At 36.2% G+C, this 13,399-nt stretch overlaps 1 protein-coding gene across 27 annotated transcripts in view; it reads left to right on the top strand.

Annotated features, from left to right (window-relative positions):
• Positions 1 to 13,399, top strand: part of Adgrl3 (adhesion G protein-coupled receptor L3) — a 752,737-nt gene that overhangs the window by 579,382 nt on the left and 159,956 nt on the right. For all 27 annotated transcript variants that reach the window (XM_041671395.1, XM_041671374.1, XM_041671372.1 and 24 more), the window contains 2 exons: positions 496 to 599; positions 10,914 to 11,099. In XM_041671395.1, the coding sequence (XP_041527329.1) occupies positions 496 to 599; positions 10,914 to 11,099 (290 nt within the window). The remainder of the gene's footprint in view (positions 1 to 495; positions 600 to 10,913; positions 11,100 to 13,399) is intronic.

Genomic DNA, 13,399 nt, shown 5'->3' with positions numbered 1-13,399 from the left:
CTTAAAAATCTTCACTAATTTCTAGCATAGTGGACACAAGGCTTTATAGTCCAGCTTCCTTGCATTTCCATTTCATTAAATACAACTCCTTCATCTCGGAAAAACACCACTCAAAAATCTTGATGTCTCCCAAAGGCAACATAGTTCCTCTACCCATGACAGGCTTTCTTGTTTTTCTGACAACGTGCATGCTAACATTGTTTTCCTCCTGCAAATCCAAACAAAAGATCCACAATGACAAGCTATCCATGGTATTAATTCATGAAATTCTTCCCCACACCCTCCCCTAAAACCATTGAATCCTTTTTCATTTGTTCTTAATGCTTGCCCAATGCCATTTACTTTCAAATCTTTGTGTCTAAGTTTAATAGATACTACTATCTCAATACAGTTATCTAATTTTTACCCTTGCTTATACTAAATATGTATGGTGAAGACATGAAGTTATTCTAAGAAATGTGATTTGAATGTTTGAATGTTTCTTTCTTTCTGTAGGTGTATCAACTTACCTATGCCTTGCTCCTGATGGAATATGGGATCCCCAAGGACCAGATCTAAGCAACTGCTCTTCTCCTTGGGTCAATCATATAACACAGAAGGTAAATACAAAACCCAAGAGGAAGGCTTAGCAGGCTCTGTCTCTAGATTGTTGATGACTATTGCTGAAAACCAAATAAGATACTTTTTAAAATTAACCTACAACAGTTTCTTTGTTTTATTAGACTTTCAAGTTAAAAGACCACCTCTGACACATGATGTGCTAATTCCAGGATTCTTTTGTTCTAAATTGCAAATCCATGTACTTCCTCTAAGCCAGGCATTTATCTTTATATTAAGTTTATTATTAACCACATTTCTATCACACCATACAGATACAAACATTGAAGAGGCACTGCCCATCGAGCAAGCAATTTTTTGTTTCAAGCAAAAAGTTTTAAGCATACATGCATATGGATTTTTTTCCCTCTGGAAATAATAAAATAATATAGAAAATTGGACCTCTGGAATCCTCAGCCACTTGTTGAATGTTGTGTAACCTAGTCATCAGTGCTAAAAGTACACACATGTGTGACGGGATCTTCAGACTCAAATTTGGGCCTGTTCGGGTGCAATATGTTGAACATTTTTATTATTAATGCGCTCTGGGGCTTCGAATTGATTTTATTACAAACAGAGACCAGATGTGTGTTTACGCCAAAAGGGCTATGGAATGGATCCTTATTACAGCAATTTATGTGGATTTATGCACTCCTAAAATGGAGAGTCCTTCCTAAGGCACATTAGCTATGTTGTGGAATTTCTGACGTTTTTTTTTTTCCCCCTGAAAATATTCCAAATGCTGGCCTTCCTAAAAGCCTGTGCCATTTACTCTTTTCTGTATTTGTTTTTAACCAGGCTTATCCTCAATAATATTCTGCATAATAATCCATAAATACCTACCCAGTAGATGATTTCGCAAATGAGCTGTAACTATCTGGGCACCATCGATCAAGGAAGAACTGTGGTTTTACTGACTCCGTGACGCTCTTCCATATGCATCTCCATGCTTGTTGCTATTCATAATGGCGCTTCTCCAATTTCAGCACTGTTCCTGCCACAGCTTTTATGTCCTTTGATTTTACTACAATGTAGCTCAGACCCCAGGGCAAATAACTCTCCCTGGATGTGACCAGACTAAGCGATCAGCAGCATATCTTTTTACATTAGCAACTTAAAAAAAAAAAAAGTTCCCTAGATACTTAGCCCAGGGGTTAATATAAATTCAATAATAATTCACCTGGAAAGCTGAGTGTTTTCATGATAATTTCTGAATATGGTTGGGCTATTTCATTGCAGAAATTACCGGGTGACTTGAACTGATAATGATAGTTAATTCCCTTCTTTCCTCTGCAGCCCGGCTAATCTTAGGACAAAAGAGATAATTCCTTTTAAAGACCAGACAGCTGTTGCCCATTTGATTCATGGAGGAGATGTTTTGTTTTATAATAAATAGGTCTTGTTCATCCAGAGCGTTTCTGTTTAATCCTGATGGGTCTGTGGAGTTGGGATAGATTATAATTTCATTCAAATTAAAGAATTTAGTCAACTGGAATTTATAACAATGATTTAAATTTATAAAGTCCTCAGAAGAATCTTTGCATTCTCTCCATTAGCCGTCCACAGTGGAGGCTCAGGGGGACTGCTTCAGAGTGCACACTCTTTCTTTCTTTGCTTGTACATGCGCTGGCTAGCCTGTGACTCACCGTTCTCAGTTTCCCAGCCACTTGCACTCACTAGCAGGTGCTCTTCAGTGTGTCCACCCCTTCGTTCTGGTTGTATCTGTTAGATCTCATGCTCAGAATATGACTATTGCCAGGATTGAATTCTTTTCCCACTTGCTGACTCCCCTTACATGTGCCTTCCCCATTCCTCCTTATGCCTTCTTTTGACCTTACCCATACATAGCATCTCCTTTGTGCTGACTGCATGGGCCCTACATTCTTCTGCCCTTTGCTTTTGTTTTCCTGCTGGATTAGAAGAAAGAATAATTTTTTTTAAAGATATTCTATTGTCCGCCCCCATCTCCCTGAAACAGAGTAGTTGTCCATGTGTTCAGAAAGTTTTGAGGGAAAGGTTCCTTGAAGCACGATGCCCCTCGGTCTTACCTTGTTTGGCTATCATAATAAAATTCATAGACTAGATGGTGTATGAGTAACCGATGTTATTTCCTATTGTCTTAGAGGCTGGGAAGTCTAACATAGGTTGACTGTGGATTCAGGCTCTGGTAAGGTCCATTTTTTAGCTTAAGCAGGTGTTTAATACCGCTTCCATAAGAATTCCCATTCCATCTATGAAGGCTTTGATCTCAAGGCCCAATTCCTCCCACCAAAGTCACACCTTCTTGCCACATTGGTTTCATTTAATGCAATTTAATTTTCAATGTTTACATACGGTCAGTAATAGCCCTTCCTGCTTGGTTTTAAAACGCTGCTAAGGTACACCTGGGGACTTGAATGGAAAGAGCACTGGCCTAAGGATTAAAAAAAAAAAAAGATTTATTTATTTATTATGTATACAGTAGTCTGTCTCCATGTATGCCTGCAGGCCAGAAGAGGACACCAGATATCATTACAGATGGTTGTGATCCATCATGTGGTGGCTGGGAATTGAACACAGGATCTCTGGAAGAGCAACCAGTGCTCTTAACCACTGATCCACCTCTCCAGCCACCTGTCCAGGAAAATTTTATAGCTGAACTCTAGTGGAAAAGAAATTAACCTCTTCCTTCACCTCTTCATCTGAAAAATAGGATAGATCCTTAATTTGAATAACAATGTTTGCTTGATATTTATTAGCACTATTATAGATGACAGTTGTGCAATTAAAAACAAACTAGGAAGCTTTAGTTGAGCTAAAAAGCAAAGTGATTTCTATTTAAAAATGAGTTATGCTAATCTCTCACCAGTCAGTCTAAAAGAAAGAAAAGAGACAATGAATACTGGTGGTTAGCACTTGCAAATGAATTGGGTTGCTTATCTCCTGATGAAGCTATAGAGTAAATAGAGCATACAGAGAATGGATTGTATTTCATTAGAGAGAATGTGCTACAAACTCATGAAGGTATTTGCTGTAAACAAACTAGCTAGAATGGTTTCATAATACTTATATTTAATTTTAAAAGTACATCTTGTACAGAAAAGGGGAATAAATTATACCCAGAGAATCATCATTCCAGTGAGGGAGAGGTATCTAAAGTAGGAGAAGAAAAAAACCTCATGAACATGAGGGATGTTTGGAAATATGGATAAATGGATGGATGAAGAAGTAAAGGAAAACAAGTATGTAGACATTTAGATGTTTATAGACAGATATATCATCTAATTGACTCAAAAGTATTTTTCTTTATTGAAAAGAAATATGCTAGATTAGAGTTCAGCTTACTGAAATATATATGACAGCACATCATATTCTCTTACCTACTTTGATGATGTCTATAAGATTATCTCTGGCATCAACTTGGACTATGTATTGAACTCAACATTTCAAAAACAGAATCTATATTTCCTGTTTTGCATGCCTTTCAAGTATGCTTCATTGTATCACCTCACCAGTGTATTTCCAGTTCAGTCTGTGATATGACGGTTTTGAACAGCTTTTACATTATGTACACACTGAGTGAGGTGTGCTCCCCACTCCCTGGCCTGGTCCAACAATAGTGTGAAAAAATCTGGCTGAATTGGCAAAGATAGTGGTTTCATTTTCTTCACAACAAGTTCACATCTCTTATCTGTACATAAGCTACTTTAAATCTCAAAGATGATTTAAGTTTTCAATTTTTTTTTTTTTTTTTTTTTTTTTTTTTTGCTTTTGTCAAAGTTTGAAAGGGTGTAGTGTATCAGCATGGTATCTACAATGCTAAATGACAGCAGCCGGGCTCCTCTCTACTGAATAAGTCCTATGTAAAATCCTACCACATCAATACAGGCATTAGTTTACTAATCCTTATAAAACTCATGAAATTTCTCAGTCTTTATATATGTATTTATAAGAAGTAACTTTAGTAATGTTTAATGGGGAAAAAAAAAAACCTTAGAGGCATTTTAAGGAGGCCTTTAAGCTAGGAATAGGTTTATTTTAAACATGCCTCTGCAGAAAAGACTTAAAGCAGATTAAAATGTGTTTGCATTTTAATACAGAATTAATGCACAAGCAAAGTGAGAAAAATAAGGTTGTCACAGAGCTTTTCTGAAGCCAGTGCAGAGACTGTGAGTTGAGAAGGTCATCAGGAAAATACGGTCATGAAACTGCATTCAGATTGTGAAGGTTGTAGGTAGGAAGCCTGGAAGGTGTACTTGGAAATCCCTCCTTCCCCACAATCCCAAACCTGGCGCATTTCTCTCTCTTTGATTCTGCTAATGCATTCATGCATCACGTGAGTTCTCATTCAAATGCAAATCTGGATAGCAGAGCCTTCCGATTTCTCTCACTGTTTTTATAAACAGGATCTCTTTCTTCTACTCCCAATTCACCTCTCCAGCCGCCTAACCTGAGCGGCAGTGTTCTAGGTGCGGTTAGCCTTGAGCTTCATGCTCCTCCCTCCTACTGACTGTTCCCTCTGCCTGGAATCCCTGCCTCTGTTTCTAATCTCTTCTTTTCCATGACATTTCAAATTAAACTTTCCTCAGAGAAGCATTTCATAAATTAAACAAAAAGTACCCTCACACATTCTAGGTAAAATTCTTACCAACAATTCTACTTCACAGGGTTTCTGTATTTCATTAAATAAACTAAGTATGTGCAGAGATATGTTTTTCATAAATTTCTGCTGCTAGGAATTAAGGCACTTTTAAAAGTAATCATCTTTTCATTACCATATTCACAGACCTTAAGACAATGGTACAGACATTCAAGCACGGGGCAATGGGTGAAGTTCAGTGGAAGAGGAAGGGTTGAGGCTTCAATGAGGCTTGTGATTCAGTCCTACACCCACTAAACAATGCAAGTGTTCATTAAAGAGCAAATGTACATACAGGTCAAATGAGCTATTGTTCAAATGATTTATTCATGCAAGAAAAATGAAATATAGGTAAACAGATGATCGATCTATCTTCCTACCTATGTAGATATAGATAGATAGATAGATGATAGATAGATAGATAGATAGATGATAGATCTATATATAGATAGGTTGGTAGATGATAGATAGATAGATAGATAGATAGATAGATAGATAGATAGATAGATAGATGATAGATAGTTGCAGACAGACAAACTCTTAGAGTTAGATATACTTTTCTACCCAAAAATAAAATATAGCTGTCAGTATTCATGTACATATGCAATTTATAGATCAGAAACTTTTACCAGCCCCAGTTCCAGAGCTCTATCTTGGAAACCAAACAACGTCCTAGAGAAAGTGTCAGAAATAAAGGTGCCATAAGTGACCCAAGAATGGAAAAGAGGAAAGTGCTCACCAATCAACTTTTCAGCTAAGGACAGTATGGGTGGTGATCAAGGGATATTTGTAGTCAGTTTTCATTACTGTGATAAAATCTGACAAAAAACCAACCTAAAAGAGGAAAGACTTATATGGGCCCATGGGTTAAGAGGTCTCTGCCCACAGCACTGATCTCATTTCTTTGATCCCAAGATAAGGTTGACCATCATGGAAGCAGGAGTATATGGCAGAGGTGATGTCTGCCTTGCTAGCCAAGAAGCAAAGGAAGAGAGGATGCCAGGACAGGATATACCCTTCCTGGGTGCACTTCTAGTGGCTTCCTTCCTCTACCCATACCTTACCTCCTAGTTATATCACCTCCAAATTGTGCCACAAAATTACAAGTTCAGTGTCAACTTCCATTGGCCTATGTAGATTATATCTGCTAGTCTTCGGGTCTGAGGACCTGAAAGCATGGTGTGGACTACAGTCTAATGATGTAGACAACTTACTTCAGCTTCAGTGTGCTTTTATACATGAATGAAACAAAGAAAACAATGATTCAAGGAAGGTGTTTGAGTTCAGAAAATCATGTAAATGAATGTCAGTAAGCACATACTAAATATTAACATAGCATCCACTTCCCAGAACTTTCTAAGGACAGACCAATATCAACACAGTTGCCTAGCATGTACTGTAGCTCACATCCGGGAAAGTATGAAAGCAAGTCATATCTCCATTCAGCGTACACTGACTAGATTTGGTTCTACAGATGTGTTCAGACATCCAACAAAAATAAGCTTATCTTATAAATCAAATATTATAAATGTGTGTCACTGGACCAGGATCAATCCAGGGAACAAAATGTACCTGCACCTCTTTTCCTGGAGCCTCTCTCACAGTTCTTCGAGGCACCGTTCAATGTGAGCCATTCTTTTGACCATGTTCTGACAGCCCAGCATGTGGCACATGTTTGAAATCACAACTCTCAGGAGGCAGAAGCCATACAAATTGGTTAATTTTAAAAATCAAAGTATTATTAATCCATTGATGAAGATGGCATCCTACTAATCTAATCACTTAAGCCCAAAGTCCACTAGCTGGCAATGAAGTCTAAGTCTTAGGAGTCTTTGGGTACCATTGTATATCCAAATCATGGCAAGGGATAGAGGTAGAAGGGATAATGACACAGAACAATAATCTACTGAATAGAAGGAATATTTGTGTCTTTCCTAGGATTAGATGTAGATTTGGCAGGAACTTGGGTTCAACGTATTTACACTTCTATCATGATTTGGTGTTTCTGGTTCTTGGAGCTGGTTGTCTTTAACCTTGAGCAGTGAAAATTATTAGATATTATAGTTTGGGGCAAAACATTTCCCAAATGACCAACATGCATGGATAAATGGAACTGAGAGGAATCTTACCCACAGGAGAAGATATGGCAAAGACAAAGTTGTTACGGTATATTTACCCTTCTCATTTGTAGGCCAGTTCACTAAGCTAGGTTTGTCCTTAGTAACTATCAATAATAGATCCTTTTCTTTTCTTTTTTTATTAAAATTTTTTTTATTAAAAATTTCCGCCTCCTCCCCGCCTCCCTTTTCCTTCCCCCTCCCCCTACTCCCCATGTCCCACTCCCCTCCCCCTCTGTCTCCTGTCCAAAGATCAGTCAGGGTTCCTTGCCCTGTGGGCAGTCCAAGGTCCTCCCCCTCCATCCAGGTCTAGGAAGGTGAGCATCCAAACAAGCTAGGCTCCCACAAAGCCAGTACATGCAGTAGGATCAAATCTAAGAGCCATTGTCTTTGGCTTCTCAGTAGCCCTTATTGTTCACCATATTCAGAGAGTCCGGTTTTATCCAATGCATTTTCAGTCCCAGTCCAGCTGGCCTTGGTGAGCTCCTCACTCATAATTGGTTTTTATACATAAATGTAGGACATTGAACCTATAATTCGTGATCCTAAATAAGAAGGTGAACCCAATGAAAAACATAAAGTTATCAAGATTGCTAGGCAATAATAGATTCTTTAGGCAGAAAATAATGCATTTCTTTTGTTCTTTGTTTGTTCGGGTTTTTGTTGTTGTTGTTGGTGGTGGTGGTGGTGGTGGTGTTATTTTTGAGATAGGGTTTTTCTGTGTATCTAGCCCTGGGTGTTCTGAAACTAGTTTTCAAGCTTACCTGGATCCACTTTCGTTGATGGAGTACTGGCTTCAAGTAGTTAATAGATAAGAACAGGAGGTACAAGGGGCTCAGCTGCTTTAGAGATGGAAACATTGATTCCAGTCTTGAAATGTCCTTGGTTCTGCCCTGGTCAGAGGACAAAAACAAAAGAAGGGGGTTCTGGTTCCTGCCTTGTTTTTTCTTCTCTTTCTTTTATACTTTCTAATTTTAGCCCCCTTTTCTATAGAATGCCCTCAGTATCTTAATGGAACTCATATTATAGGGTCTAATCTTGCTGCAGAGAGCTTGACCTTTTTCCTTCCCTCCTTCCCTCCTGCCCCTTCTTTGAACTCTTACTTAAAGTCCTATAGTCAAATTCCTTTCTATACTTACCCATTGTCTGTGAAATTCATTCTCTTGGCTTGCCTGACAAAGTACTCCACAGCTACTGGTTTGGAGTGGCTGGACTAACTTTTAATTTGTGCAGGACCTTAGAACTCAAGACTACAGGCACATGACAAGACAGAATCTGCCGCTTTCAAGGACCTATTGCTTTTTTCTGTGTCACTAGCACCTAACAGGTCACAATTGATTACTAATCTATTAATATTGAAATTTCTTTCTTCTTTGCTTACATTCTCATTTCCTGTATGTCTCCATTTTCCCTTCCCCTCCTGAATCTCTTTTTCTTTCTTTCTGTATTGGCATTAAGTCCAGGTCTAATTGAGCTATTTACCCAGCCCACTGAATTTTAGATTTTGTTTATTCATTATATTGTAGCATTTCATTTTACATCATTAATAAAAAAATCTCAGATTGGCCACTTTGTTGCTGTTTAAATGTAAATTCATAAAGTACTGGTAGGCCATGAATGGTATTTTGGTATATAAAAAATTTGTTGCATAGTTATCCTTCAAATCTATAGTGTAGATAATTTGATCTTACAGGTATTTTAAATATAAAGATCCTAAAGAAATTTTTGAACCCATTACATTATAATTGATATGCTCAGTTTTTGTTTGCTTAATTTTACTTTAATAATTTCTGCAAAATAATGACTTTATTTTAACAATAACTTTACTAACAGTTTTACATAATGTGAATATATTTTTGTGAAATTAAAATATTACCAATAATAATTTTTCTTTTATTTCTGAATTTTCAAGCTTTGGTCCACACATTTAAGTGTATTAATATAGATAAATATATAAACACAGATATATATATGTACATATTTGAAATATTTTCTAAGTAGTATAATTCTAGCTGTGTATTTTAAAGAAATATCAACACCGTTAATCTCCTTCATACTTTTAAACTGTTGGAATTGTACATTTATAATTGAGCGAGTCTGTATTATCATAGCCTCTACTGTTTTCAGTCACAAGCCTGATTGGATGTCTCTGAATGTTTAGTTTTGACATCAGGAGATTATTTCTTATATCCAACAGCAATAAGACTTAGCATCAAGAGTTTACCCTTTGTAGGAGCTATGTAATTATAAACTCTTTGCCAGAGTTATAGGAGTGATAGTCATTTCCATAACCTTGCCAGTGCTTGCTATTATTGCATTTAATTTTTGAATTAGGTTTTTTTTGCACATATGTATATGTTTGTGATTATACATTGTGTAGATGTTCTGATCACTGCAATTTACTCATTAGAGTTTTTTTTTTATATATATATATCAGTTTGTTTTTAAATGTTTGGTCCTGCTGAGAACACGAAGCATCCCATAGTGAACCCTTCTTCACTTGCTATTCTAATGAGTTTGTGTCTTCCTTAATTATCACTGGGAAACAATTTACAAAGCGAAAATTTCTATTTGTCTGTTTATTATAGTCTATACTGGCCGTCTTACAAGAACATGAGAGAATAAGAAAACTAATCCATAAATAATGATTTTCATATGTTTAATTAACAATGGAGTAGGTTATAGTTTAGCAAGATTAACATAAGACACTCTCTGGAAAGAGGAATCTAAAGAGTTTTTCATTACATTCTTCCTTATGAAAATGTGCTGTAGTATTGTTTCAGAAACTCAAATTATTATTTAAATTTAATTCTAAGAATTTGAAATGATAATGAACATCATGAACTGGGAAGTGGTACTTATTTACTTCGTAAAGATATATTTCACATCATTCTTATGAATGAAGTTATGTTTGTGTTTTCTTGTATCAAGGCTGCCAAGTATATTTGGGAGGTCCTGAAATATTGTCTTTAAACATCTTTAAAGTGTTGACAATTGGTTATGTTTTGAAGAATATATTTAAAAATCAATGTGTTTCAGAAAGGAAAACTACCGGGAATTCGGGAGTAATTTGCTACATAATATATTGGGAGAAAACTTCTTAGTTTGGTAGGAGGAAAGCAGGAATTTCACCAAGAGTAAATTTCACAGAACTTTGAAACCCGTGAGTTCCCTTAGTCCATTAATTGCCCATCTTGGCACAATGGAAAGCATGGGCAGCTTCTTGAGAATATAGAGTAGGGACCTACAAGAACCTCTCACCAAAGTCCAACTTAGAGACTGGCAGAGAAAATTGTCGGACACACCTCAGACTTAACCACCCACATGACTAACTTAGGAAAAAAATAATCTTTAGAAGAAGGTATCCTCAAAAAGCCTTCTTAAACACATAATTTGAAAGTCAGGCTTCAGAGAAAAGGCTGAGTTATCAGGAAACTTTATAGATTGTTGCGGATTGAGGATGGGATTTAAAAACTGTTTCTTGACTCAGTAACTCTAATTGACAATGCACAAACAATTGCTAAAGGAGACCAACGAAAAAAATATATAAATGCATTTTTCCTTTCCATTTAAAACTATAGTTAAAGTCTGGAGAGACAGCTGCTAATATTGCTAGAGAGCTGGCGGAACAGACCAGAAATCATTTGAACGCTGGGGACATCACCTATTCAGTCCGTGCCATGGACCAGCTGGTTGGTCTCCTGGATGTGCAGCTCCGGAATTTGACCCCGGGCGGGAAAGACAGTGCAGCGCGCAGCTTGAACAAGGTGAGAACCTCAGCAGTGTCTGTCTTTCAGTTTTAAGACAGTTTTGAGATGTTCGTGTTGGTTTTTTTTCTTTCTTCTGGCAAGTTGTATGATTAAAAAAAAAAAACACACACACACACCAATACTTATATTTAATTGACTTTACTATTTTAATTATGACCTTAGTTGACTTTTAATTTAGGGAAATATATGCCAGTCTTTTGTATTTGTAGTTCTACTTTTGGTACTACTTTCTCAGTTTTTTTTATGCTAAATAATAGCAAAATTAGTGTAAATGAATGCAACTGGTTATTGTTTCCTACAAATTCCTCTCTCAAAATAATTGACAGTGTAAATAGTTTTTAATCAGGAGGTGGAAATTTAGGAAACATTAACAAAAGCATGTTAAAATCCATTATATTTTTTTCTCATATTTTTTAATAAGATAATTTTACCTACTTAATATTTCTTTTAAAAACTGGTAGGGCAAGAAACTGAATTAAAATATACGTTTCATTTTAATTTTTAAATGACTCATATATTTGAATCTTTACCCATCAGATTTTAACTTTAAATAAGCAAATTTAATTATGTTTCATTTCAAGAAATATACTTTATGACTTTTTATAAACATTTTATGTGCATAAATATCTTGTATAATTGTAAGCACAAAGTATATGCTGCATATTTATAAAGAATATCAGTTATATATATACATATATACATATGTATATATATATATTACATGGTAGACTAATATCATGATGTCAGATGGTTAGCATCAAATGTAGATACTCACAAATGGAATAGCTGAATTCTGTGCCCTGGACTGTTAACATCATCTTTTCAACCTGGGAAATAAAAAATTTTGACAGTGGAAGACTAATGCTCCTATAAGAAATTCATTTTTAAAATATTTCCCTTTAGACTGGAAATTTAAAGAGTCATAAATTTGTCTTTTACTGGTTTTAGTTCTCTGTTTTTGGTGGGTTAAGATTGCCGCTCATTAAAATGGAAAAATGTTTTTATATAATAATCATTCAACATTAAAAAGCCAGATTTTTTTTCTGGCAGATAGCTCTTGCTTCAGTTTCTTTGGTAAGCAAATGTAATTTTCATCTTTATTTATTAAGATATATTGTATTAGGTTTCTTTGTCATGCTGAGTAAGAAGGAGTTATTTTTTTTTTTCTCTTGTGTCCTGAAACAATCACATCCGAGTCTCTGATGGCATATTCGGCAGCTGCGTATATGCTGTGGCATGCTGTGACTTTAATGTGTTATTACCCTAGCTGACTTGATGCTACTAATGAATATGGCTGCCAGCTATTCTTATAATAATGGGCTGGGAGTACTGATTTCTATTAATGTTACATATCCATAACATGACTTCTTATTGCAATACTTTGTATCTTTATTTAAAAGTGGTGTTGATGTCTGAGGCTCTCAGGTAAAGCTGGCAATTAATGTCACATTCTAACTGGCTACAGCTAATCAGCTTGCCTAGACTGAATATCAAATAACTACACAATGGGCAATTTTCCATTCCTGAGGCTTTTTAATGCTCTCTTTTGTTTCCCATTTGGCGCTCTCCAATTGTTTATATAATGCACTTTGTCATATGTTAATTTGCATGAAGGGGTAGGGAGATGGGAGGGCAAAGGTTCCTCATGTGCTTGCTGGCTTGCTCTCATTTCCTGTGGTTCCTACTTTCCCCAAAGCAGTTACAGCCCATCAGATTTGCAAAGTCAACTAGGTACAAATCAATTGCACTCCACATTGAAATTCTGGAGAGCTGAGCCCTACATAATTGTGATGTGAGTCAGTGATCTGAATGACAGCATTGGTGATTCACTTGCTCTCATTCCTGACTTCATTCTTCAGCAAAGTTACTGCTCCCTCATTGAAGAAAGCCTGCATTAGGGTTGCTACAGTATTAGCCAGCTACACAAAGAGTGTTAGATTAAGTACTTCCTAAAACTGGATAAACTCTATTTTGCATTTCAAGGCTAATAACCAAGGGAACTGAAAAACCCAGGAGAAAATATGAAACCCCAGAGTCTGATTTATCAAAATTTGGGTCACCCATTTAAACAGCATGAATGAATGGTTATTGATTATTCATTTTAGCATCAGGAGAAAATGTTTGGGGCCTGAATACCACTTCTGTCAACAAAAACAAATTAAATCAAGCTTCTTACCCCACTAGTTTCTAAAATGTTTTCTATTTTGGCCAAGACTGTCAAATCCAATTCTTTAAGAAATAAAAGAAGCAACAAGTCAGGAAATGAATCACATTCTTGTAATCTCCAGTTATCTGAC

The sequence above is a fragment of the Microtus oregoni genome, unplaced genomic scaffold (assembly GCF_018167655.1).
Source record: "Microtus oregoni isolate MIOR12 unplaced genomic scaffold, Mior012 000021F_ref0000039, whole genome shotgun sequence".
NCBI lineage: Eukaryota > Metazoa > Chordata > Mammalia > Rodentia > Cricetidae > Microtus > Microtus oregoni.
Note: the sequence above shows the minus strand (reverse complement) of the source record. Positions and strands in the feature narration are given on the sequence as shown.